At 57.6% G+C, this 25,276-nt stretch overlaps 2 protein-coding genes across 6 annotated transcripts in view; both read left to right on the top strand.

Moving 5' to 3' along the window:
* Positions 1 to 7,926, top strand: part of ASS1 (argininosuccinate synthase 1) — a 29,267-nt gene extending 21,341 nt beyond the window's left edge. For all 3 annotated transcript variants that reach the window (XM_064469002.1, XM_064469004.1, XM_064469003.1), the window contains 4 exons: positions 1,165 to 1,296; positions 5,370 to 5,526; positions 7,031 to 7,096; positions 7,630 to 7,926. In XM_064469002.1, the coding sequence (XP_064325072.1) occupies positions 1,165 to 1,296; positions 5,370 to 5,526; positions 7,031 to 7,096; positions 7,630 to 7,684 (410 nt within the window). In that variant the 3' untranslated portion in view covers positions 7,685 to 7,926. The remainder of the gene's footprint in view (positions 1 to 1,164; positions 1,297 to 5,369; positions 5,527 to 7,030; positions 7,097 to 7,629) is intronic.
* Positions 7,927 to 22,110: 14,184 nt separating this feature from the next.
* The window catches only part of FUBP3 (far upstream element binding protein 3), a 40,818-nt gene continuing 37,652 nt past the window's right edge, over positions 22,111 to 25,276 (top strand). The window contains exon 1 of one of the 3 annotated variants that reach the window (XM_064469135.1): positions 22,111 to 22,282. In XM_064469135.1, the coding sequence (XP_064325205.1) occupies positions 22,196 to 22,282 (87 nt within the window). In that variant the 5' untranslated portion in view covers positions 22,111 to 22,195. The remainder of the gene's footprint in view (positions 22,283 to 25,276) is intronic. The other 2 variants (XM_064469134.1, XM_064469136.1) reach the window with 2 other exon arrangements.

The raw sequence follows: 25,276 nt of genomic DNA, 5'->3' as shown, positions 1-25,276 counted from the left end.
CTATAGGATGCTGAGCTCCTGGTAGGGATGAAGTTTGATGGAAGTGGCTTTGGTTGCTGTGGTAGATAGGGCTCCTGCCATGTCGGTGGGACCTGCGGCCACCCTCAGATGAGACCCCACTTGAGCCTTTGCCACACTCCAGGGCACTGAGTGGGCAGAGCCCGGTGCAGGTTTGAGCCCCCATGACAGCTCTGTGTGCTCCCCTTACTGTACGCTGGGACTGGGGCTGGCTGGGGACGTGTCCTTCTGCAGGGACAGTTTCCTATGGGGTTTCTTTGTATGCCAGCAAAACCCAACGCGTGGGTGCCCTTTGCCATTCCTATGGCCATGCCATAGCACAGATGCCTGGCACTGGGAGGGGACCAAACCCAAGGGCAGGTGGGCAGGGGGCAGGGGACAGGGATGTGCTGGTGGAGCAGCTCTGGCCAGGGGCAGGTTACAGCCCTGCCTGCCACACGTTTGCAGCCTTTCCTCCACAAGCTTTCCACCCGTGTCCAACCTGGAGCAGAGCACTGCATGGCCACCCTCATATTTAAACACCAAGTAAACATGTTATGTGGCAAATAAGCCCCGAGTGGCTGGAACAAAGGGAGCAGCTCGCAGCGTTAGCCCCCATTGCCAAAATAATTAAGCATCCCTCCATCCCCAGGCCTCATGCAGTGGGGGAGCAGGCGGGAAGGGACTGCGGGGGGGCCTGCCAGCCCCAAATGAGGTTGCCCTCCCAGCCCCCAGGTAGCCTCATTGCTTCGCAGCGGATGCAGGGGGCTCTTTCTCGACAGCCGAGGGGAGAGGAGGGTATTTCAGGCCCTCTGCTCCCCGTGCCTGTGCCCCGCGTCGTTCCTTTAATTACAGGTTTTCAGCCGCAGACCGTTGGGCACGGATCGGTGGGGGGATCGGTTCCCAAACCCTGTCATTTAGCCTCGTCAGAGTGCCTCTTCAAAGAGGGGAATCTAGAAATTTTCTCCGCAAGGTGCGGAGTGGACTGTCTCGGCCCCAGCATGAATATAATGACAGATGCATTTTACAGCAAGCTGGGACTGAATGCGCTCGACCACAGCTCCTTCTGTCAGCCAAATCATTATTTTTTGTCATTTGCTGACAGTTTTGGTCTCATTCGTCTCTCTCTCTTTTTCTGTTTTTCCCCCTGCCTGGAAAAATGGCTAGGTATCTATGAGACCCCAGCGGGAACGATCCTATACCATGCGCATTTAGATATCGAGGCCTTCACCATGGACCGGGAAGTACGGAAAATCAAGCAGGGGCTCGCCTTGAAATTCTCCGAGCTGGTGTACAACGGTACGTACGGTCCTTTGGCCCAGCCCTGCCACTGCAGCATCCTCCCAGCCATCCTCATCCTCTTTCCTCCTTGCTACTGGAGGCTGCAGGTCCTGCTTGTACATGCACTCAGGGCTGTAAAATTCAGGTGTGGATTTTTGAGGCTACTCACAGGGAAAAGATGGGTTTGCTCATGCCAAGGGCTGAGCTCGACCCCGTGCTTTTGTGCTGAAGGGGCTCCACGCCTGCCTTCGGGAGGCAACGCCACTTTCCACGAGGGCTTGCTGGTAAGGGATGCTCCCGGCATCTCTCCCAGCCTGGTGCCACCGCTTCATCCCATCCAACACATTCGGGTGTCTCACAGGCTGTAACTCACGGTCCCTTTGTCTCCCCAACATTGCCTTTCCCCAGATCTCCCCTCCAACCCCCTCTCTTTCTGCCCTCACCCCACGGGGACCGGAGCACACCGGGATATGGGGCACATGAGCACCCAAGCTCCCGGCACGGCCATCCGGGTGGTGGGGTTTGAAGCCGGAGACCTCTCCCCGTGCACTGGCTGGGGGAGGCGCAGGGGTGCATGGCATGGGGGGCTCTGAGGCTGTGTGGCCATGGTCGCCGGTGTCCGGGGGGTTGCAGAAGGGGACTGGAGGGTCTGGGCCGTGCTATGCGGTGTGCAGCCCACACAGGGGCACTGCGGGTTGTGGCTTTGCTGGGGGCTGCAGCAGGGGCTTCCAGCCGCTCCCGGGCCTGGGCGAGGGCGTACAGCACTGCCCGGGGTGGGCTGGGAGCCCTAAGGGACAAGGGGATGCTGCCTTGCACCCACAGTTACGGACAGACATAAAGCCCTTTGCCCTTCCTCCTGTGATGCACCCAGTGGCTCCAGCTCAGGTAAGCTCAGCTGCCTGCGTGGGCTGAGTTTAAGGGTTGTCAGCTCAGTCCCCCCTGCGCTGCTGGAGCGGGTGCTGCAGGGAACAACCCGCCATGGGCCATGAGGTTGTTGCCCCTTTTGGGGGGCTGGGAATGGCACCCCTGGGAGGGGATGTCGGCACTTCCCTGGGGTCTGCTCCATGGATCAGCCCTGACTCGGTTGCTGTGCCAAATTGAAGGAAGCAGGGTTAGCCCAAAATGTCATAGGTGTGCTCAAAACCCCGCTGCCCGCAGCTGGGTGCCTGCTACATGGCTCCAAGCACAGCGGTGTGTCCCCATGCCCTGGCTCTTCCTCCATCCCCTGCTTGGTTCAGAGCTGAGGCCCCTGGAGACCTCACACCAGGGAGATTTCCTGCCCCTCGGCCAAACACCACTTTTTTCTTTCATGTGTCCTGATTTCTCAGCCTCCCTGTTCTCCCTCCAGTCCCTTTTCAGGCATTGCTCTCTAACCACAAGGGCTGGGATGATCCCCGTTGGATCTTCCATAGGAAAATCCCCTGGAAATAACCTGACTCCAGGAGCTCAGGCTTTGGGCAGCAGCAGATCCAGTAGGAACGTGTTGGACTGTCTTCTCCCCTGCAGTTTTTGATGCCCGTGCTCACCCTTGGCACCTTCCCCTCTGGGGATGTTCCCTGCTGCATCTTCCTTGGCAACTGCCATTTAATACCTGAGCCTCTTTGCTGCTTAAACTGTATTTGCCAGGTGGGGCAAGGGCTTCTGGGGTCGCAGAAGTCTTGATTACCTTCTCCTTGAATCACAGCCCCTGCCTTCATTCACTGTCTTATGCCACTCCTGCCTCTGGCTATTTTTTATTAGACTTTGTCCTGGGCTGCCTTTATTTTGCCTTTTTTTTTTTTTTCAGTTTAAGCATAAACCTGTTTGTTTATTTCTAACCACTCGCTTGTTGTGAAGCTACAAGATTAAAGAGCCACTTGGGGAATCGTGGTCTCGGTTCTCCCTCCCCACCTCTGCCAGGTGAAGGCTGCTGTTCCCCTGGCTCCGGATGCTGAATCCCTGGGGATTTTCAGCCTGACCCTGGGCTTCCCTGGCAACCAAGCCCAAACCCAAGGAACAACCACAACGGGGTGCAAACAGCACCCGCGGGCCCCCCGCCAGAGGCCAGGCTTTCAAGCTCACCTTCCTTTAACACCTCATTATTGCAACTAGTTCCTGATTTTAGGAGAATTGGTGTTTATCTTCTCCCTGTCCCCATTGATCCCATTGTGGAGGGGTGGCTTTGAAGCCAGCTCCCGTCCGGGCAGGTACAGCCAGGTGCGGAAATGCCATTGTCCCCCTGCCCGTGCCGTGATTAGGGCAGGATCGTGGTTACAAGGCGGGAAGGTCATTAAGGGGGATCGCTTCCAGTGGGGAATGTGTCTGCAGTGGGGGGCGAGGGGGGGGGATGCTTCCTCGCACCTGGAGCTGTCAGAGTCAGGATTTAAGTAGCTGGTTATTATTTTAATGTGTCTCAGGTTTATTTTTACGGGGATGCAACAGCTTTACATCAATCCTGATGTTTGAAGAGTTGTACCTGGACGGTGATTACCAAAAACAGGGGTGTATTTGCCCAGGGCCGGGTCCCTGCCTACATGGCAGTGCTGATTGTGCGGAAGGGGTCCCCGAACCCCCCCGGCCATGCTGCAGTGGGGTGGCCCAGGGGATCTGGGTCAGGGAGATGGTTTTGGTGCTGGGAGGTTGCAGGGCTTTGATGCCGTGCCTCAGAGCGGGGCTACGCAGATCCCAGGGACAAGGCTGCAGGATACGGCCCTGCTCCGGGCTGGCGAGGCCAAACAACAAAAGAAATTGTTTGTTTCTTTAATAGCTTCGGCCCCAGAGCCCAGCTGGGAAGGGAAAGGTGAGAGGGCACCGGTGTGTGAGCCCTGCTAGCGGGAGGGCGATCGGAGAGATAAAACCTGGGATGACCGGAGGGCGGTGAATGGCCTCTTTCTCTCTCCTCCTATATCTCCCTCTCCATCTCTCAGGCTTTATTCCAGGTCTCCAAGGGCTCCCCGGCTAATTACCCCACTTAGGGACAGGAGGGAGCACGGGGGCGGCAGAGGGCCATGGCCAATCTGTGCGCCTGCCACGGCCTCAGTGGATGGCGACGCCGATGGCTGCTCCCGCAGGACGCATTTCGGGGGGCTGCGGTGCGAATGCACATCACCCCAATGCCCAGCCCAGGCTTCAGCCCAGCTGCTGGGGGCTGCCATGCTGGGAGGGTGCCGTGCCAGCCAGAGATGAGGCAGGAGGGGGAGGCACTTGCTGTGGTCGTGGTTAGATGGAGCTTTGGGTGGGTGCTGGCACCAGTTCCCCGTGTCCCGCCAGCCCTTCACTCCAGGGGTGCAGGGGAACAAATTAAACCACAAGTGGTGGTGGGGGGAGCATGGTGGCGGGGGAGAGCAGAGCCCCACTGCCCTAGGAAGGGCTGGGGAGGTGAGCCCACCCAGGGCTGCCAAGACATCTGTGCCCTGACGTGCAGCCTGATACAGCCCCCAGGTCAGCCCAGCTGTGTTACCTGGGGGTTGTGCTCTGCTCCGCATCCCACACAGCCTGCTCCTATGCCCTGTCCATGGGGGCCACCCTGCCAGGACCCCCATCGCCAGGGGTGTTTCCCTTCCCAGGGCTGCCTGAGGGTGAAGTGTAGCTGTGGGAGCTGCATCCCCCCAGGCAGGGCCCATGGTGAAGGTTGACCCTTTGGGGCCGATCCCTGCCCTGCCTGTCCCAGGGGAGAGCAGCTCGTCCCTATCCCAGGGGGCTGGGAGCTGGGCCCCCCAGATTTTGTGTCCATCTGTCTGTCTCCACCTGATGCTCCTGAGATACTGGGTTTTGGGTGGCAGTTTCATAATAACCTAACGAAGCTTTTAATTTCCATGAGGGCCCCCCACCCAGCGCAGCTGGGAGAGAACAGTCCCGCTGCCTCTTCTCCAGCAGCTGGTTCCAGCCTCCTCTCCCCAGTGGGGACCCAAGGGCCATGAAGGGGAAGGACCACAGGAGGGGTCTCCATCACGCAGAGCTGAACCTGTGTGTCCTGGCACCTGACTGCATCCCTTCCCTTGTACATTATTAGTGTCTGCCTTGCAGGACTTAGCCTGGGGGCACCCTGCATGGGCACCCTGGGGTACCCTGGCCTCCCCTGTGTCCCCACTGACGCTGCCTCCTGCCCGCAGGCTTCTGGCACAGCCCCGAGTGCGAGTTCCTCCGGCAGTGCATCGAGCGCTCGCAGGAGGCGGTGGTGGGCACCGTGCGCCTCTCCGTCTTCAAGGGCCAGGTCTACATCCTGGGCAGGGAGTCCCCGCGGTCGCTGTACAACGAGGAGCTGGTGAGGTGAGTGGGGTTTGGGGGACCAGAATGGGCAGGGGTGGTGGCAGGGAGCACCCTCTCCCATCCCACCCCATCCCATTCCAACCTTCCCGGTCCTGTTCTACTCCATCCCATCCCGTCCCATCCCTGGTGACACAAGGGACGGTGTCCTCCCAGCCAAGTGCCCAGCCAAAGCACGAGCCCTGTTTCAAGTCAATATTATTTTTTTCCTCCAGCTTTTCCTTTTTCTTCACGTTGTTTTCTCTCGTGCTCGCTCCCCCCCAGCCCTCCCTCAACCCCTTTCAATCTCTCTAAACACTTTATAAGCCATAAATACACCCGAATGAGTTTAGATCAGTCGGAGTAAATGTCAAATTATCTTCTCTCTTTCTCTTCTCTGGCTTTTTTCCCCCCCTTCCCTCCCCCTTAAAATCAACAGCTCCTAATAATCCGTCCCAACCCTTCATTATGCTTCGCGCTCTCACTTGGAGAGATTAAATGAATAAAGTATAAAAAAAAAAATAAATAAAAAAAAGAGGGAAGAAAAAAAAGGAGGATGGAGGGGGGTGGGACGGAGGAAAAAGAAAGAGGGAGAGAAAAGCAGGGGCACTTATTCTCCCTGTGTCTCCAACCATTTTCCTTTTCTTTTTGATTTCTACATCGCTGGTTTGAAAGCCTTTGAGTGACGGCGTCACAGGAACCCGAGAGAAAGCTGTGAGAGGCAGAGCTGTGTGGAAATGCCTCTGCACAGTAGGTAGAAAGTAACATAATTATAGAGCAGGTCAGAACCACTCGAATGAGCAAAAATAAAAGCACAGAGGTTTTTCTGTAGCCCGTCAGGGGAGGTAAAATCATTGTAAACTCTTTCTTTTTTTTTTTTATTTTTCTTCTTTATTTCCCCCCCTATTCGTCTTGTAAGGTTTGCAGTTTCTGGGAAATGAGTCGTGTGTTTTGGGGATGTAGGAAACCATCGGAGTTGGGATTCAGTGGGTGGCTGCCGCCTTTGGGGAGGGGGATGCACTCGGTGTTGTACCGAGGCACCAGCCACCGCGGCCGTAAACCCCATCGGTGCCGGGGGTGTCCCCCAGCACCGCTGCCCTGCCTGGGGCAACGTCCCCTGCCCGGGACCGGGCAATGCCCCTGCCTGGCAGGGGACAGCCATACCCCGGGGACAGTTCTGGGGCTTGTTGCAAGAGCGCAGGGAGGAGGGGTGATGGTGCACACGAGGGACCGTGGAGGGAAATTTGGGGCTGTGTCTCCAGCAGGGCCCTGGGGAGCCTGGGGACGGCCGTCGGGGTGGCCCTGTGGCTCTGCTGCTCCCAAGGCCACGTGCCCCTTCCTGCGTGCTGGTGGGGACCCTGCCCTGAACCCCTCACAGCCACCGGCAGCTGAGGAGGGGCGGCAGCGGGCACTGGCCCGGGGGAGCAGCTGGCTCTGGGGTCACCCATGTCCTCTCCCTTCCCAAGAGGCAGACCCAAGCCCCCCCGCAGGAACCCCCATCCTGATGACAGTGCCTTTCTCTCCGCAGCATGAACGTGCAAGGAGACTACGAGCCCGCCGACGCCACCGGCTTCATCAACATCAACTCGCTGAGGTCTGTGGGGTTGAGGCGGGACTCTCCCCGGGGCGGGGAAAAGCCCCCAGCACCCCTGGCCGGTGGGATGCAGCCCCCTTCCCTGCTTAGACTCTGGGGGTGCACCAAGGCTTCCCCCCAAGCCCCTGCCGATCACCAGGGTGCAACCAGTCCCCACTCAGTACCAGCCCTGCCTAATTACAGCCTTCCCCAGCACAGCCGGTCGTTATTTTACTTATTTCTCATACCCTGCCATACTCCCCCCACTCCCCCCCAACTCCAGGGCTGTAAAACACGCCACATTTACATAATGGGCTCTTAATTTTTCCATTGACTGTTAACTGCTTTGTTCTCCCCTATCCGCCATGTCCCCCCACCCCTCTAAGATAAATTAATTACATTATCTCGTGGAAAAAAAAAAAATAATTAAACTGTACAGGCCTTAACAAACGCCTGCTCTTCACGCCCCCTCATTCTGCTTAAATTAATTGAAAGGAAATGTGTGTTATTACTGTTAATTTACAATTAATTTTTTTTTAAAATCCGGTTTCCAGGCTGAAGGAATATCATCGTCTCCAGAGCAAGGTCACCGTAAAGCAGGATGAATAGCAATCAATCCCACGCGAGCCTCCCTCTCCCCTTTCTAATTTCTGTAAGAACTAGCACTAATTGTGGTGGTAATTTGTAATTGTAACTCGTCTCCCCGGAGTCACGGCGGAGGTGATGGCTTTGTTACGGGGCGGCAAGTGAAATGCAATCATTAAAAAAAAGGTGGTCGGCCGGAGAAGAAGTGGGGAAAGAAATAAAAACCCAGCCACGCGCTGGGTCCGCTCATTGAGAGCTGGGCTTTATTCCTGGCTTGTTTGTTTGCTCTTCTGGCCCAGCGCTTCCCCAAGCCAGGCTTTGTGAAATTTGTAATGGATTAAGTGCCTCTGAAGGACGTGGGGGGGTTTGTCGGTACCTTGTTGTGAAGGTGGGGAGTGGGGGATATCGCCGGTCCAGAGGGGCGAGCTGGGTGGCAGGGATGGGTTAAGAGGATTTGAACCTTCTTCTTTTGTCTTTGTTTTAGTGCATTTGAAGAACAGACTTGGGGCTTATTGAAAAGGGAAGAACAAGGGAAATATCTTCCAATGGTGTTGTGGGAGGCAAGGAGGAGAGGAGTGCTTGCTCTGGGCTGGGCAGTGGGTTTCTCTCCCATTGTGCCTGTTGCAGGCCCCTCTGTCTCCAGGGCTCAGGCGGCAGCGCACGGCTGGGGTGCAGGGATGGCTCAGTGAGGGAGACCTGCTCTGGCACCTACAGTGGAAGCAGGAGGAAAGAAAGGAAACACTTTCTAACCCATGCAAATACCCGGGATGCGCTGCTGCTCTGCCCTGCCGAGGATGGATGTCCCCGTGGTGGGTGTCTCCAGGCTGGGAGCAGAGGCGCTCTCCAGGGGCTGGGAGCGATGGACCCCCCATGCTGCATCCTGAGGTGCCCGGCAAGGCTGCGGGGCACCAGGCAGCCCCATCCCGGCGGCAGGGACGTGCCGCTTTCCCACCCATTTGGGAAGAAAAAGCAAAGCAGCTACCAAAAAGGGGAATATTTTTGCAGCCCTCGGGGGGACAGCCAGACCTGGTGGCCATTTGGGGATGTCCAGGAGTGCTCTGCCCACCCCGCTGGTGGGCCGGCGAGCGTGACAAGCTCTGACATCACAGCTGGGAAAATAACATGTTATTTTCCCAGCTTGGATGTGACTTTCCCTGCTATTACTGGCAGCGACCATCTTGGGAGGAGAAAGCAGTGGAGGGTTGTCAGGCAAGGGGAGAGAAATGGTTTTCCGGGCTGGCAGAGCCTGCCTTACCCCTGTGGGGTGCGGGGAGGGGGGGATGCTGCGTGGGGGCCACCCTGCTCCCTCCATCCCATTGCATTCAGCAGCAAGTCCATGCAGAAAGTGCAGCCGCACAGGGGGGCCTGCGTGAGCAGCGTTCCGGAGTCCTGCAGCAGTGGTTGTAGTCAGCAGGGTTGTGCTGCTGAGCCCACCCTCTTCCTCCCACAGCAGCCCCCTCCCAGGTAGGGGAAAGGGCTTGAAACCTCATCAGGAGCCATCTCCTGGGGGGATCATCCAGAAAATCAAGATGGGAACAGAGCTGCTCCCCTCCCGCGCACTGGGGAAGGATGCTGTGCTGGCGCCAGGGACAACGGGCAGCCCTGTAAGCTGTGGGCGTTACCTCCTCTGCCTGCCCATCCTCAGCAGTGGCGCCCCGTGGCCATGGCAGAATGTCTCCACTGGCAAAGTGGATTTGGAAAGAACTTGGTGCAATGAGGAGCTGATGTCTCTTTTTGGGAGAAAAACAAACAAACAAAGTGTCACAGCAGAAGCTTCTTGTACCCAAAAGCTTGAGAAGTCCCGGACATGCTCAGGGAGGGCTCAGCGGACCAGCTGGGCCACCTCTCCCCAGGGTGCTTAAATCATCAGCTGGAAAAAGCCATTTCACCCAGAGGCCTTGAATCTCCTCCAGCACTCACGCTGCAGCGCTTCGGAGCGCGGACCCCAGGGTGCTCCGGTTGTCCATGCTTTGCTGCACCCACTGGGATGCTCAACAAGGCTGTCAGCTGAGGGTAGAGGATGCTGTGTACCATGGCAGCTCTGACTCCTTGGGCAGCACAGGGTTGCTCTCGGAGGTGGCAGTGGATGTGGCTGCGGTCAGCCTTGGAGGAGCAGCATGTGTCAGCTTCCAGCTGCTGCTTCCAAATGGGCTGAAAATGCATCGTGCTGGTAAAGCAGGAGCTCGGTGTGTTTGAAAAGCCAAGTCAAACCCAGCACAAGTGTTGCAGTAGAAAAATAACTCTTGAAAATCGTGGGGTTGCAGGATAGAGAAGCCCCAGCAAGTACCTGTCCTTTCTCCTTGATGCAGCTACCACCACATGTTTCAATTGCCATCAGCCATTCAGTTTCCCATGATCTGGTGATTTCTCATTGCCCCCCTTGCAGTTTCCCAGCATCCTTCCACCCTGGTGTGTCTCAGGGAGGTATTTCAGGGGCTGGGGCTGCCAACCTCATGTTGCAGCAGGAGGGAAAAGCAGTGTGTGAGCCGAGCTGTTCCTGAACCACCTGGTAACACCCTGGCAGAGGCATTTTGTGGATAATGTTTCGGGCTTTCGAGATGGTGGGCTTGTTCCTGTAACACCCACCTAGCTGTAAGGGCAGTGAACATGGGCTGGGGGCTCCCCGTCCCCAGAGCAGAGCTGTGGCTGGGAAGAGCCTGAAGGGACCCTGGGAAGGGACCTGGGTCACTGCTGGGCTTCAATGTTTTGCTGTGCATCCCCCCCAGCATCGCCCATCACTCAAGCTCCAGCCTGCTCCAAGGCAGCCCCTCGCCACCCCGTGGCTGGGGGTCCCTGGGGATGCCCTTGGGAAGCTGCACTCCCTCTTTGCACTGCAGGCCGTGTCGTGGGGCTGCTCTGCCACCCTCCCAGGCTCCAGGGAAGGGCTTGTCCGGGGTCATTGCAATCGATATCTCATCTGCAGGCTCTCCTAGCGGAAGTGATGGTATATTGGAACATGGTAATGGGTCTTGTCTAGTGGAAAAGGCTAATCTTCCCCAGCTGTACAGGATCTCCGCAGGTGTCCTCCAGCTCTCCCTGATGCCACCAGCCCTGCAGCCAGCCAAGGAGCAGACACGCTTCTTTAAAGCTGCAGTAGTCCAATTTATTGCTGGTCCCGGTGAGGGAGAGCTGCCTCCAGCGCAGCCCTGTGGGGCACAGACCTGTGGCTGGGGGTTCCTGGCGAAGGACCAGCACCCAGGGTGGCACCACACAGCATGGGCAGCCACAGCAGCTGGCATTTGCTGGTGCAAAGCAGAGAAGGTGACGTGTCCTCCAGCCTCCCTCACCTGGGGATAGCGTTTCCCCAGGGAGAGGCGGAGGAGGAGGATGTGGGGACGATGCCAGGAGGGATGTGGACCCCTCACAGCGCCACCTGCAAGCGTAGGTGGGAGGCAAGTGTGTGCCACAATGGAAAAGCAGGGCAAAAAGCTCCTTGCTGTTAATTTGGCTTTTTTGGTAATGCGCTCGCTACCCATCGGGGCTCACCGCATGGGGCTTGGCCCCTTTTGCCCATCCCTAGGGACTGCTAGCAGAGGCAGGACTCCCCTTCCCCTGCCTGTCCAGCTGTTGTGCCTGAGCAGGATCTGTATGTGCCATGGGGGTCCCAGTTTTTATAAGCTGACCAGCCAACACTGGCTACCGCAGCCTGCTGCATCACTATGGCAAAATCAATTTTCCCGTTTCTCTGGAGGTAGAGGTAATTACCTAATTGCATGTGGATTTTAGTGCACGTGTTGCCAAGAACAATTCAGAACAATGCACAGGTTTGGCCAATGTGTCCTGGGGCTTGGATGTGGCCACGAGGTGAGAAGCCTCCAGATGTGGTCTGCAAAATGGGGGGCCCAGGGGCTTGCGGGGGCCTCTCGGAGGCTGAGCCACCATCGGGTCACATGAACGTTGTGCCAAAGTCCTGCTCTTCAGGGCAGGTACTGTTTCCTGCAAAAGACAGCAAGAATAGATGTGTGTTAAGATAAAACTCCCAGGGGGGCAGAGCAGCTCTGGGGCTACTGGATTTTTTGCTTAAACTTTATTTTATTGCTTGGAGAAAGGGAGCAAACGAGGGGATGTTTTTTAGGAGGGAAGCAGGGGCGTCTTGTGTGGCTGTGCCCTGTGGGACTCTGTCCCCATCACATCCCCCCCTGGAGGAGGGTGCTCCATCTCCCCACCTGCAGGGTGTGTGGGAGGGGACCCCGGCTCACCTGTCCCAAGGGAGGGGGAGAAAATCCTCTTGTGCTACCCAATATCATGTCATTTTGGGCAGGCAGTGGTCCCTGGGTGCTGGTAATGGTCCGGCAGTGCCGAGGATGGTGTTCCCCCAGTAAGGACACCACTACTGGCAATGCACTCGTGGGAAAACCATGGAAGACCCCATGATGAGTGTTTGGTCCCCATTTTCGTTCGGAGACCTGGCTCTGAGCGGGTTCATGGGAGCACACGGATCACAGGGCTGCAGCACAGCACGGCTATTAAGTTTTTCCATCTTTCTGAGGGAAAGCCATTCCCCCGGTGAGGTTGGGAGTTGCTAGCCATGAGCTTCCCAGGCAAGGGGGAGATGGCCGCCTTTGTAAATCCCTTAACAAGGTGGCTTTGTCTCCCCGTTTAACAAGAAGCTCCCTTGCTTCTTCCCTGGGAGTTTCCCAACGCTGGATCCCTGAAAGCCAGCTTTATGCTCCGGCCGGGAACACGCTGCCGTGGGGCCGGCGGGGATCAGAGGGACACAGGGGCCCTTCTGCACACCCCTGACAAAAGGCTGCCCCGGGGGGACAGAGCGTCAAAGCTCAGCCGGCTCAGGGCGGGGGACAAGGGACCCACAGAGGAGGCTGCGGCGTGAGCGCGCTGTCCATCTGGTCACTCGATCGCGGTGGGCAGCGACCTGGTGATGCTCAGGGAGGGCCAGGGGGTCCCTCTGGTTCGTCCTCCTGGAGAGGGGGCAGGGGGAGCGGCTGGGAAGGGACAGGCAGGTTTTGTTGGCCTCAGGTAACCAGATCTGCGGCCGTTGGTGCCTTCCTGCCCTCTCCGCTGGCTTCAGTGGGGCGTGAGAGGCGGGAGGTAGACGGGAGAAACCAAGGGCTGGAAACTGAGATCTCCATTCGGAGGGTATGCTTCCCCACAGCTGGATGGAAATGGGTTTGGAGAAAGCCTCGGGGTGTCTCTGCACCAGCACCCTACAGCCCTCCCAGCCAGACCAGTGCACGTGTGGTGGCAGGAGGGACTGCTCAGGAGTGATGCTTGGCTACGAGGGGCAACCCGGTCATGGCAGAGGCATCTCCCATCCTTGTGTCAGTGCCCAAGCTGCCTTCTCCCACCTTCTCTCTCTTCCCCGGGTGCTCTGCTGGATGCTCTCCACTCAGTTTGGGAGCTCTTGCCCTTCCCTCATCCCACCAGCAAGTGCCCCGCCTCGCCTTCCTCCTCCAGCCATCTGCCTCTGAGCCCCCCGTCCAGATTTACTGTCACACGTTAAAACCACTGCTCAGCCTCAGGGTCAGCGTGTCACAGCAGCCCCTCATCGATTTGTTTTACCTCCCCTTGGCAAAAGCACTTTGGCTCCAGCCCCCTCAGTGGCATAAGGGGCCCCCGGTGCTCCCTTTGCCCATCCTGGACCCCATGGGCACGGGGCAGCGGGTGTCCAGCTGAGCTGCTGATCTCCTGACCACCCCCAGGGCACCTAATGTGTCTCCCTGGTTTATCTGGATCAATATTTCCTCAAAAGCAAGGAAAACCCCTCTGGGAGGGAGGATGGGGGGGGTGGGGGGTCCCACTCGTTTACACAGCCCAGTGGCTGGTTTAGTGCTTGGCTGGGCTGGGTTCCTGCTGGGGGCTGGGAGGGGAGGGAGACCCCAAACCAGGGGTGCCAGCTCAGACCAGGGGTGTTTGGGGTCTTCTTCCAGCAAATGTTTGCAGGTCTTGAGCTCTGTGCTGGGGAGCGATGGCCAGGGTGCCTTTGGGTCCAAAACTCAAGGAGCTGGAGTGTCTTCAGCCCTCAAGCCTCAGCAGGTGTGGGGTGGCACAGGTGGGGGCGCAGGGTGCTCACTGGGCTCTGGAGGAATAGCAGAGGAACCGAGGGATGCCGACAGCCACGAGCAGGCAGCTGTGGGCAGAGTACTCAGTGGGGTATGCTTCCGGATCCCTGGTGTTCTGGGCTGGGTGAGGCATTTTTGAACTGTTTTATTTGGTGCTGAGGTGCTTTTACAGGAGCCTGGAAGTACAGGTAAAGGGTGCACATCGGCTTAATAAACCCAAGTGTTGGGCTATTGGGACACACGGCCGGACGGCTGCCTCCAGCCCTTCCCAATGCGCTCCGGGGGATGCCTGAGGCATGGGGGTTCTGGCTCTTACAGCTTGGCTAAGGGAATCAAGACAGAGAAAACACGGCTGCAACCACCCCTGCTGAAGGCACCATGCCTCCAAAACCCCTCCTGCCCCCAGCCCTGTCCCACAGCATCGCCCCCAGCCCCAACACAGCCATGCCCACGGGTCCCCGTGCCGGCGGCCAGGGCAGATGTGCGGCAGCACGGGCAGCCCGAGGAGAAAGCAGGGGCTCTTGGCAACTCTGCCTTTTGCTTTCAGCCTCGCCCTCTCGCTATTTATCGGTGACTTTTGTCCTTGGCCAGCTTAGCGGCTGAAAGGGGCTGTATTATATCACATGTAGGCAGCTCCTGGGGGGAGAGGGCCGCGCTTTCTGCAGGAACAAAGCACGGGTTGGCTAATTCCCCTCTCCTCCCGCAGCACCCGGGTCCCATCTGGTTGACACAGTTTGCTCCAGTGTCTCCTGCTATTAAGCCCCCACTTGCCTGCTTGAATTGCTCATGCCCCCCCCGCCCCTGTACCCTTGGCCCCTTTTTCTTGCTTTATTTTTCATTTTCCCCAAAGCCGGGCAGAACTTGCTCCATGGAGTGATGTCAGATGTGTGCAAAGCAGACCAATAAAACCTAATGCATCCCCCTCTTTGTCTGCCGGCCTCTCCAGCGCCTCACATTTTCCACTCAGAAAGCCACTTAAAACACATCAGCAACAATCCCTCACAAAACAGCCACTTGTTGGCTAATTGTGCTGAGGACCTGCGCGCGCCGCATTGCGCTTTCCTGCCGAGGAGGGTCTAATGCTGTGGGGGCCTGGGCTCCCTGCGGAGCAGAGGGTGATGGGGACCCTCAGCATTCACCAGGGTGGGCCCTGGGGTCTCAGCTGCTCCCCAGGGTTTGGTGGGGCAGGGATGCAGGATGGGGGTGTTTCTATTCCCCATGGCCTTGCATAGGTCCAGATCATCTGGAGAGGCTGGTCGCAGAGCTGGGAGAGAGGCTCAGCTCAGGACACCCCTTTGCAGTGGGATGGACAAGCAGACGGACGCAGCAGAGCTGCCTGAAGCTCTCTGTTCTGTCTGCTAACTCCTGCCCGGGCAGGAAAGCAGGCAGGCAAGCAGGCAGGCATGCTGCTGGTGGGATGGGAACTCGGGGCAGGGGAGAAGAGGAGGGTGCTGGGACTGTGCTGGGCCAGTGACTTTTTTCTCAGTGCCTGTGATCCTGTGGTGTTGGCTTTGTGTCTGAAGGCTGAGAAGAGCTGGCTGCCCCATGCCAATGGGAGAGAGCTCCTTTGCAGCTCAGAAGGATGCTAGTGGGTTTTACCGGAGGGGATGGAGGCCCAGATGTGTGTTGGAGGGCAGATAGGGTGAAAGTGAGAGATGCTCCATGCTGGGAAGGAGGCAGAGGGGCTTGGACCTTTGCCTAACAGAGAAGCGTGCAAAAATCCATCCCCAGGGTTCCTTTGGGCCCTTTGGGTTGGGGGAGAGATCAGCAGGTGGTTAATCTCCCCCTTTGCATCCCAGGGGCAAGAGCATCCCTCTGTCTAGCCCTCTGCCACAGAGGGTCCCCCAGCACGCCTGGCCTTCCCCCCGAGCAGACAGACAAGTATGAAGTAGCTGCATTTATTATTCTGCAGAAAAACTCCGGCAGCTTCTCTTGCTGCCACCCGCCATGTGCTGGGGAGCAGGACTGGACGTGCACGTAGCCAAGGCAGCCTGGTCTTTGGGAGGATTTATCACACCTTTTAGCTTAAAACTAGCTCGTCCTACCCTGGTTTGGGACTAATTTAAGGCAGGCAAGGAGGTTCAGTGCCAGAGCCAGCAGCCAGGGGTAGCGGGAGGCTCCCGGTGGGTGCTGCACTGGGCAGGCAGCCCAGAGCCCTCCCGGCGGGTGCCATGCCACAGAGCACACCTGCCCACACTCACCTGCCTGCACTCACCTGCCTGCCTAAATGTCACACAGGCAGAGCAGCATGGGGAACCCAGCCAGAGCAGGATCTGGCTTTTTGTTTTCCCTGCAGGGAGCCGTGCTGCTGCCTGCTCCAGCTCGGTTTGGTGACCGGGCTAAGCCTCCGCTGCGCTGCCCCAGCCAACAGCAGCCAAGCGATGTGGAGGGAGCTGCAGGCAGCTGCCTCCTCTTCCCAATGCCTTGCTTTGCTGCCAGATCTGGCAAACCACAGCAGGTCGATGGGCAATCCGGGGTGGCTGGTCAGCCCCCACACCGGCCACACACCTGGGCAGCGAGCGGGTGCCGGGGGAAGAAGGGGTTAAGCTGAGCCAGTGGCAGAAATCAGAGGATTACAGGTTTGTTGCCGGACTGTCCCATCTGTCACCAGCACAAAGACGAGCCCTGTCTCGGGCTGGGCTGTCAGCGAAGAGCCCACCACTACATTAGGACTCCATTAGGGGAGACTGGCGGTGGGAAATGGCAGCTGTCAGGGCACTATCATTTCTCCTGTAATTCCTCCCACTCGCTTCTCAACTGCACTTAAATAGCAGGTCTACCCACTGGGCCAATTTTGCATTTTCTTCCTCCTGCTGCTCCTCTTCTTTCTTTAAAGCTGCAGCCCCTTTCCCGGCAGCCTGCCCACAGCATGTCTGCAAGGAGAAGGGCTTGCGGGCGTTGGCAGCACCCTGCCTGCCAGGGCAGCTGTGGAGCTGCGGCGATGCGGTCTGCAACAGCACCGGTGGGACTCACTGACTCCTGACCCTGGCACAGGGAGAAGAGGGAGGTGGGTTATGACCTCCAAGGACAGGCAGAGTCCTTCCCATCTCCCATCATCTGGGACTCTGCAAGCTGGTGAATGTTTCCTGGTCTGTGCTGCCCTTGCCCAAAAGCCCAGCTGCCCGGGCAGGGCTGGCGTCGCTCTGCGAAGGGGGCCAGGGTGGGCAGGAGAGAACCTGGCCAGTGGGACCATGTCTGGTGAGCGTGGGCTGGAGCAGGGTTTCCTCCTCCAGCCCCCAAATCTGCCCAATCTTTCAGCGCTTGGCAGAGCCTCCTGGGTTGCACTCCCTGATGCAGTCATGGTCACCTTGGGGTGGGATGGTCACCTTGGGGTGGGATGATCCCCTGGCACCATGTGGTCTGAGGATCCATCTCACCATGGCATGTCTGACCTGATAAACCCACAGACGACCAGGTTTCCTGATGGGACAACATCACCTGGAATCTCTCAGGACCTGCAGAGATCATCTGCTCCAGGAGGATCCTTGGAGAAAAACCTCAGCATGGGGGGGACCCCTCTCATGAGCCACGTGTTCGCTGGGGGTCTCCACGCTCACACCTCTCCCGGGAGCCCCTGGGGCTGCCTGCACCCTGCCCTGCCTTCACCATGTCTCCTGCCAGACCCGGTGCTGCCGGTGCTCCCCGTGGAGCCTTCTTTTCCAGTGGGAGATCAAAACAAACACTTCTGTGGGGAAGTGCATTGCAGTGGTGCTCAAAATAAATAACTAATTTCTCCCTACATGATCTTAAGGAGCAGGAGAGGTGTGAATAGCAGGGCCCGGTGTCGGGCTGACTGGACTCCCTGGTGCGGTAATTCAGAGGATGACAAACATAAGCCAAAGAAAAATGTTGAAAAATGGGCACTTCCCGCAGCCCTGAGCAAAGGAGCTATTGCAGGGTTTGGAAATAACGAAGGCAAAAAGAGGGAGAGGGGGAAATTTTCTCATTGAGACCAAGTGAAGTGCCAAACAAGCTGCTATTATGGTGGCTTTGAGAGGCACAGGGAGGGGGTGATGGGGAGGAGAGCAGGGGGAAGGAGAGGAGGGAGGTGGGGGAGAAGAGAGTGAGAGAGGCCTGAAGGAAGGGAGGAGGGTGGGGGACGCAAGGATGAGGGGGATGTGAGAAGCCAAAGGTGCGAGGTGACATGGGGGAGACGGGGAGAGGACCAAGTTAGGTGATGGTGGCAGGGCCACCGCATGTCAGCACGTCCCTTGCCCAAGGTCCCCCACATCTCCCCATCCATCCCCCATCCTAGTCCCCAGCCACCTTCCAACCCCTGCACCCACCACCACCAAAACGGAAGAAAAAAAAAAAAGATGGAAAGAAGGAAAACAAAATATCTACAGTTGTCGAGACAAGGGGAGAAAAATAGAGGCAAACATCCATAATTTTCTCTGTGGGGCTTTGCAGTAATTGAGCCATTTGGATAAAAATAAAGGCAGCAGGCCCTTTAGGTAAGAGGAGCTTTTGCAATCCAAGAAGCCTGAATTATGCGCCTTGTATCACTTGAAACCCCCCACCCCATCACCCCCCCTCCGCCTCCCCCATGCGACACCAAACCACTTTCCTTTTTCTTGTTCTTCTCCCTTTTTTTTTCCTCCTCCTTTTTTAAGTACCCTGTCAAACAGCGTCCGACGAGAGGAGAATTTCAGCTGTCACAACTAATTTCAGCGCGTGTGTGTGTGAAGGTGTGTGTGTCTCCAGCGGGGGGAGGCGGGTGATGGAGGCGTAGAATCACTCCTTTCTTTTTTTTCCCTTTTTTTTTCCTCAAAAGGAAGATTTACATCAGAAATTTGTTTCTGGACGTGTTTAAGGCCTGTAATTTCCCTTTTTTCAATTGCTGCCTGATGTTTTCTTCTCACTGGCCTCCCTCCCGGCCGTCCCTGCCTGTCCAGTGCTGGGGCTCGCAGTCACCCTCCTGGCAGCATGGTCCCTCGGCCTCGGTCTTGCCCAGCGCCAAGGAGGCTCCCCCATCTCTTGCCATGGCTTGAGACTGCCAGAACTCAGCTTCCACAGCTGGAGCGCTGCGCTGGGTCTGACAGCAGAGGCTACAGCTTCTCTCTGTGTCGGTGTCCCTGCACCAGGGGCTTTAGGCTTCAGATTTGGTCACCTTCTTTTGCAGCCACTTTGAGGTTGGCATTAGCTGGAAGGTCATGGCACAAATCCTGCTCAGGGCAAGGCACCACCGAGAGCTGAGTGGGACTGTGGGGTGATCCCCCCACCCAGGAGCTACCTGGGGAAAGGGGCAGATGGGGAAAGGCTGGTGCTGAGCCTGTTGGGTCGTCCAGGCCAGGGCTGAGAGGGGAAAAAGTCCCTGAATCCAGCAAAGTCTCCAGGCTGTTTGCAAGAGGGGAAAAAGCAAAGCCCTGTGCACAGCTGCAGAAGTTGCCTCCACCGTGGCCAGAAGATGATGGGGTGGGTGCAGTGATACAGATCATCTTAAAATCCTTCCCCCATGGGCTGTGTTCCTTTCTCCTAAAATAAATGGGTGTTATTAAGAAAATGATCCTGACTTCTAAGGGGAAGAAAGGCTGGTTATCAGCAAGCCTGCTGGTGTAATGTAGGTGACCAGTAGCAGACTGTGCATCCCAGCAAAGAAGCGTGTTCCCTGCTCTTGGAAAGCCACCAGAAAAAAATTTGTCTGCCTCAGCAATTCCCGCCTACTCATGTAAGCACAAATGAGATGCATAAAACTGGAAAGAGCAAGAAACAGCTGAGAAGGGATGCAACACAGTTTGGGTCATAGTTTGAATTTTGAATTTAATATTCAGTGGCTTTGGGAAACGGGGTCTGGGATCAGTGAAACTTGGACTATTCCAGGCTCAGTGAGCAAACCCAGCCATGCAGGAACTGGCTGCAGGCTGCAGTTTGGGAGATAACATCTCTCACCCATTCATACAGCTGCACTGGGGTGTGAGGGGGGTTAGGTCAAGCCCCCCTGTGCTGCCAGGCTGGGGGGGGCAATTGCCAGACCTGGGCTCCCAGCACTGACCCCCTTCTTTTTGTCCTGGGAACCCAGTCAGCAGAGCTGAACCCGCTGCCCCTTGTGTCCCCCCACACACCGTAAGCCATGCCACCATCCCACGGTGAGGCATTGCTCTCATATCCTGGAGGATATGCGAATGCTCAGCCCCACAGCAGGCACGCACCCCGACCCGAGAGGCTCTGTGCACGGGCAGCAGGTTGTGTGGCAGCACTTGTGGGACACCCCCAAAAAGCACCGCCATCACCCAGACATCCCAGACTGTCAGGGCCAGGCAGGGGCCACGCAGCAGCGCTCTGCTCGAGGAATAAGCTTTGCATGTTCTTTGCATTACTTCTTGACTAACTGGTCCTTGCATCATCCTGGAGTCTCCTGCTGCTCCGCTGCGGCGGGGCGTTCTGACTGAGGGCTGAATCAGACCTGGGAGCTCCAGAGCACCCCTGGAGCTGGAGTTCTCAGCAGAGCAGGGCTCTGTGGAGCAGGGCAGAGCTCTCCCGAGAACACCGGCACCGCGTGTCCGGGAGCTTTGCGCAACATGTCACCACCACCATGGCAGCGTCTGGCCCATGGCAGCATGGTCAGAAACATGGTCCTCAAATACATGCATGAAAATAGGCAGGATGGGCACGTGGGACGATGCGCTTCCACAGAGGGTGTTAAATGGTGGTTGCTGGTGGGGCGCCTCTGCAGCCGCCACCACAGTAGGGAAGGAGGAGACAGCACAGCCTGGCACGGGGCGCTGCAGGCAGGGACAGGGTGGCACAGGCTGGCATGGGGTGGCATGGGCAGGGACAGGATGGCACGGGCTGGGACAGAATGGCACAGAATGGCAGGGACACAATGGTGCAAGCAGGGATGTGATAGCAGGGGCTGGCAGGGACAGGGTGGCACAGGCAGGGATGGGATGGCACAGGCAGGGGTGGGATGGGATGGCACAGGCAGGGATGGGATGGCAGGGGCTGGCAGGGGCGGGATGTCACAGGCAGGGGTGGGATTGAACAGGCAGGGATGGGATAGCAGGGGCTGGCAGGGACAGGGTGGCACAGGCAGGGATGGGATGGCACAGACTGGCAGGGATGGGATGGCAGGGGCTGGCAGGGGCGGGATGGCACAGGGAGGGGCGGGATGGCACAGACTGGCAGGGGTGGGATGGCACAGGCAGGGATGGGATGGCAGGGGCTGGCAGGGGTGGGATGGCACAGGGAGGTGCGGGATGGCAGGGGCTGGCAGGAGCGGGATTGAACAGGCAGGGGCGGGATGGCACAGGCAGGGGTGGGATTGAACAGGCGGGGCGGGATGGCCCGGGCAGGGGCGGGATGGCACAGGGAGGGATGGGATGGCACAGGGAGGGGCGGGATGGCACAGGCAGGGGCAGGATGGCCCGGGCAGGGGCGGGATGGCACAAGGAGGGATGGGATGGCACAGGGAGGGGCGGGATGGCACAGGCAGGGGCAGGATGGCCCGGGCAGGGGCGGGATGGCACAGGGAGGGATGGGATGGCACAGGGAGGGGCGGGATGGCACAGGCAGGGGCAGGATGGCCCGGGCAGGGGCGGGATGGCACAAGGAGGGATGGGATGGCACAGGGAGGGGCGGGATGGCACAGGCAGGGGCAGGATGGCCCGGGCAGGGGCGGGATGGCACAAGGAGGGATGGGATGGCACAGGGAGGGGCGGGATGGCACAGGCAGGGGCGGGATGGCACAAGGAGGGATGGGATGGCACAGGGAGGGGCGGGATGGCACAGGCAGGGGCGGGATGGCACAAGGAGGGATGGGATGGCACAGGGAGGGGCGGGATGGCACAGGCAGGGGCGGGATGGCACAGGCAGGGGCGGGATGGCACAAGGAGGAATGGGATGGCACAGGGAGGGGCGGGATGGCACAGGCAGGGGCGGGATGGCAGGGGCTGGCAGGGGCGGCATGGCACAGGCAGGGGCGGGATGGCCCGGGCAGGGGCGGGATGGCAGGGGCTGGCAGGGGCGGGATGGCACAGGGAGGGGTGGGATGGCACAGGCAGGGGTGGGATGGCACAGGCAGGGGCGGGATGGCAGGGGCTGGCAGGGGCGGGATGGCACAGGCAGGGGCGGGATGGCAGGGGTTGGCAGGGGCGGCATGGCACAGGCAGGGGTGGGATGGCAGGGGCTGGCAGGGGCGGGATGGCCCGGGCAGGGGTGGGATGGCAGGGGCTGGCAGGGGCGGGATGGCCCGGGCAGGGGCGGGATGGCCCGGGCAGGGCCGGTGTGGCGGGGACGGGACAGCCCGGCCGTCCCCTTGCGGGGGGGGGTGTCGCGGGTGGCGGGGTCCCGCGGGGCGTGGCAGAGCCTCGCCCCGCCCCTCACCCCTCGCTCCCCCTCCCCGGCACGTGAGCGGCCGTGACGTGCGGCGCGAGCCCCCCCCCCAATCCCCGCCCCGCGGCGGCGCCCCCGCCCACTCCGCCCCACTTCCGGCGGAAGCGGGGGGCTCTTTCCCTTTCCGGGTGCGGGTCCCCGGGCGGAGCGGCGGGACGGCGGCGGCGGGCGCGGGGCGCGTGTCATGGCGGAGCTGGCGCAGGGGCAGAGCGCAGCGCCCGTGGGGATCAAGCCCGAGGGGTTCGTCGACGCTCTGCACCGGGTCCGGCAGGTAGGCGCGGGCCGGGGGGCGGGAGGAGGCCGCGGGGCGCCGCTAGGCCGCGGGGCTGAGGCGGGGTGCGGAGCCGCCGTGAGGGGCCGGGCCGCGGCCCCCGCAGCCCCTCTCCCTGTAAGCCGCGGCTGGCGGCTTCTCTCGGGAGGTCCGGGGCTGTCCCCTGCAGGGGGCGGCGGGGCTCGGGGCTGCGGGCGCGGCCGGGGGGCGGCGGCGGCGGCGGCGCGCTCTGATGGTTTCCTCCGGTGGGAGCCGCGGCCGGAGCTTGTGACACGGCAAAAACGGTGCTCCGCGGGGAGGGAGGCGGCCTGCAGCCTGCGGGAGCTTCGGCTGCGGAGCTGTCGTCTTGCGCTTCGCCGTGGGTGGGTGTGAGCTGCTGTGAACTCGTTTTTTGAGCGAGGCCTTAATTGCGCGTTAGACTAATCAATAGGAGCCCTGGCAGAGGGGGAACTTTGCATTCCCTCCTGGGGAGCAGGGGAGTGCTCCCCAAAGTAATCTCTGAGCTTACATAAGATGGAAACTTTGAGTAAAAGCTCCCAGACCGGCAGATATCAACACCCTTGTCTTCAGTACAGGATATTCCCAATATTTGTGTTCTTCTCACTTAGTGGACAGTGGCTCCAGAAACAAGAAGTTGCTACAAGCAGTACAGGTCTTGTGACTGTTCATCGTGTGTCTTCTCCAGTACCTGTTGCAGGCGTTTATTCCACCTCTGAACAGGTTCCACTTGTGCTTAGTAACTGCACCTTATGAGGTGCAAATCAGCGAAATACCAGGACCGCAGCCAAACTGGCACTGAAAGACCCTGATTTTATTCTTTCCAATGTTACAGGCCAGGTGGGAGAAATCTCCTTCTGTTGCCCAGACTCGCTTTTCTCATTTCACTGAGAAACTTCTGAAGAAGCTAAGCTGGACCCTAAGACTTTTCAAGAGATCACTCTAATGGAACTTAAGTGGCTTACCGTCGCTCGCAGCTCACTTGTGAATCAGTGTCAGAAGCCCACGTTCTGTGCAGTCTTCAGCGAACTGTACAGAGGCGCTCGCTGTTCTAGATGAACACCCTGCACCTTCCCAGAGGAGATCACGAGCTAGTCTGCTCTAATGTTGTTGATTTCTGCCTCAGCATATGTATTGCAGTAGGCAAGTTTCATGTTAGCTGCCTCCCGGATGAGGCCACGCATTGCTTTTCTCTGTGGCTGACAAAGCGCTGTGGCCTTGATGGTACGTGATGTCCGAAAGCTTTGCTGTTAGCCCAGGGTTATCTACATGATGCAGTTGTTCTGAGAGGTATTGCAGCTGTGTTTGTCTTGACTCGGTTGTCTGCTACCGAAGGCCTCTCATTGCAAAGACATCTCGTTGAATATCTGGTAATATTATTGCCTGTTAGCAGTTGCATAATCTATGGATAACCTGTTTATGTAGAAGAAAATAATTATTTGCTGGTAAGTTGCAGCTTGTTGAAGTAATTTTGTGAGTATGTTGAAAGCGCCACAGTACGCACTGCTCACCTGATCGGTAATAGGTTAAGTGTGAAAGTGGGATGCCTCGGACGGTATTAGGCTAAAACAGCACTGACTGAAAATTGATCCGAATTGGTGTTGTGTCGTTGCTGTCATCATGTTTGTAGGATGAATCTGTGAGGCCCCCTAGCCCACATGTGGAGGAGATGGAATATTAAATAATTCTGTAACCTAGCTGTGCTCACTTACTCTGATTTTGCTGCTCTTAAGTTTATTAAGCATGAAAGAATGTGTTGGGTTTCTGTGAGACCACAATTTGAGTTAGTCTGATCTGGAAGATTTCAACATCTTCCAAGCTGCCAACTTTAGGTCAGACGCTGCGGCGTAGCAACCCTCCTGCTATCTTTTCACAGTGGAAACAAATGTGTTGAGAAATGCGTGCTCTGCACGTGTTCACGGGAGCGCAGCGGCTTACATTTTTGTGCAGTGAGTTCTGTGCTGCCTGCTGAATGTGATTTACCACCACTGCCACCATTAGTATTTGCGGGATGAAAAGAATTATTGGCAAGTGCTAAAATATCCCCCTCCTGCCCTGCAAAAGTGCTTGATTTAATCTAGTTCTGTAAACTCTGTAAGGGAGTAGGTAGCCTTCTGCATAGTTTGGCAGGACTAAATTGTCACTGGTGACTTGTTATCAACCATGAATGAAGATGCTCTTTGTTGCTCAGCGGATGGATATTTACCTCACCACTGAAGCAATCTGTGATGGAACTTCCTAGCTGAGATTCAGGTGGGGCGTAAAGGCAGCTACACCTAACGCTTCTCTGGAGGAGATGGCAGAGCTTTTGCTGAGTGTGTTTAATGTTGTATTTGCGTGAATTATACCGATCTGGTACGTGGATGCCAGCTTTTGTAATGTTTCTGGCCAATGCCGTAGCCTTTTCTGAGTATAACTTTTGCTTTAAGAGAATGAAGGAGCAGAGGGGAAAAAATCCCATCATAGTTCTTGCTTCGTGTGTTGGTGTAGCATCCCTGTTTGACATTTGAACTCTTTCAAAGTGTAATCTTACACTTAAGAGTAGTAATCAAGTTCACTGAATTCTGTTCTCATGAAAGCCATAACATTAAAATCAGGCTGTGGAATACAGTGCTTAGTAATTAATATCTAAATAATTCAAATGGGAAAGACTTTCCTGATCAATCACAGTATCTGCATTCCTCCAAGTCCCTGGGATGGGAGACGACATACGAGTAAGAAATCTGGAATACCTTTGGAAGAAATTACTTGTACGTTGCTTTTGATATTTGTGCTGGACTTGTTTGGATTTTTTGTGGACTATTAAGTATTTGAGACGCATCAAAACCTACTTTTTCAAGGGGCTTTGAGATGGTCTGTCCTGCATCTTCTGCACCACGCCTCAAATGAGTGGATTAGTTTATGGATCATAGGCGGTGACTGGTCTGCCCGTGTGTCCTAGGCAGGGTGGCTTTTCTGTGGCATTCTGGGGTGGGGGGAGAGAGTGGATGTTTGCTC

Source organism: Phalacrocorax carbo, chromosome 18, assembly GCF_963921805.1.
Source record: "Phalacrocorax carbo chromosome 18, bPhaCar2.1, whole genome shotgun sequence".
In the NCBI taxonomy this organism is placed as follows: Eukaryota; Metazoa; Chordata; class Aves; order Suliformes; family Phalacrocoracidae; genus Phalacrocorax; species Phalacrocorax carbo.
This window is presented reverse-complemented; position numbering and strand designations above follow the sequence as displayed.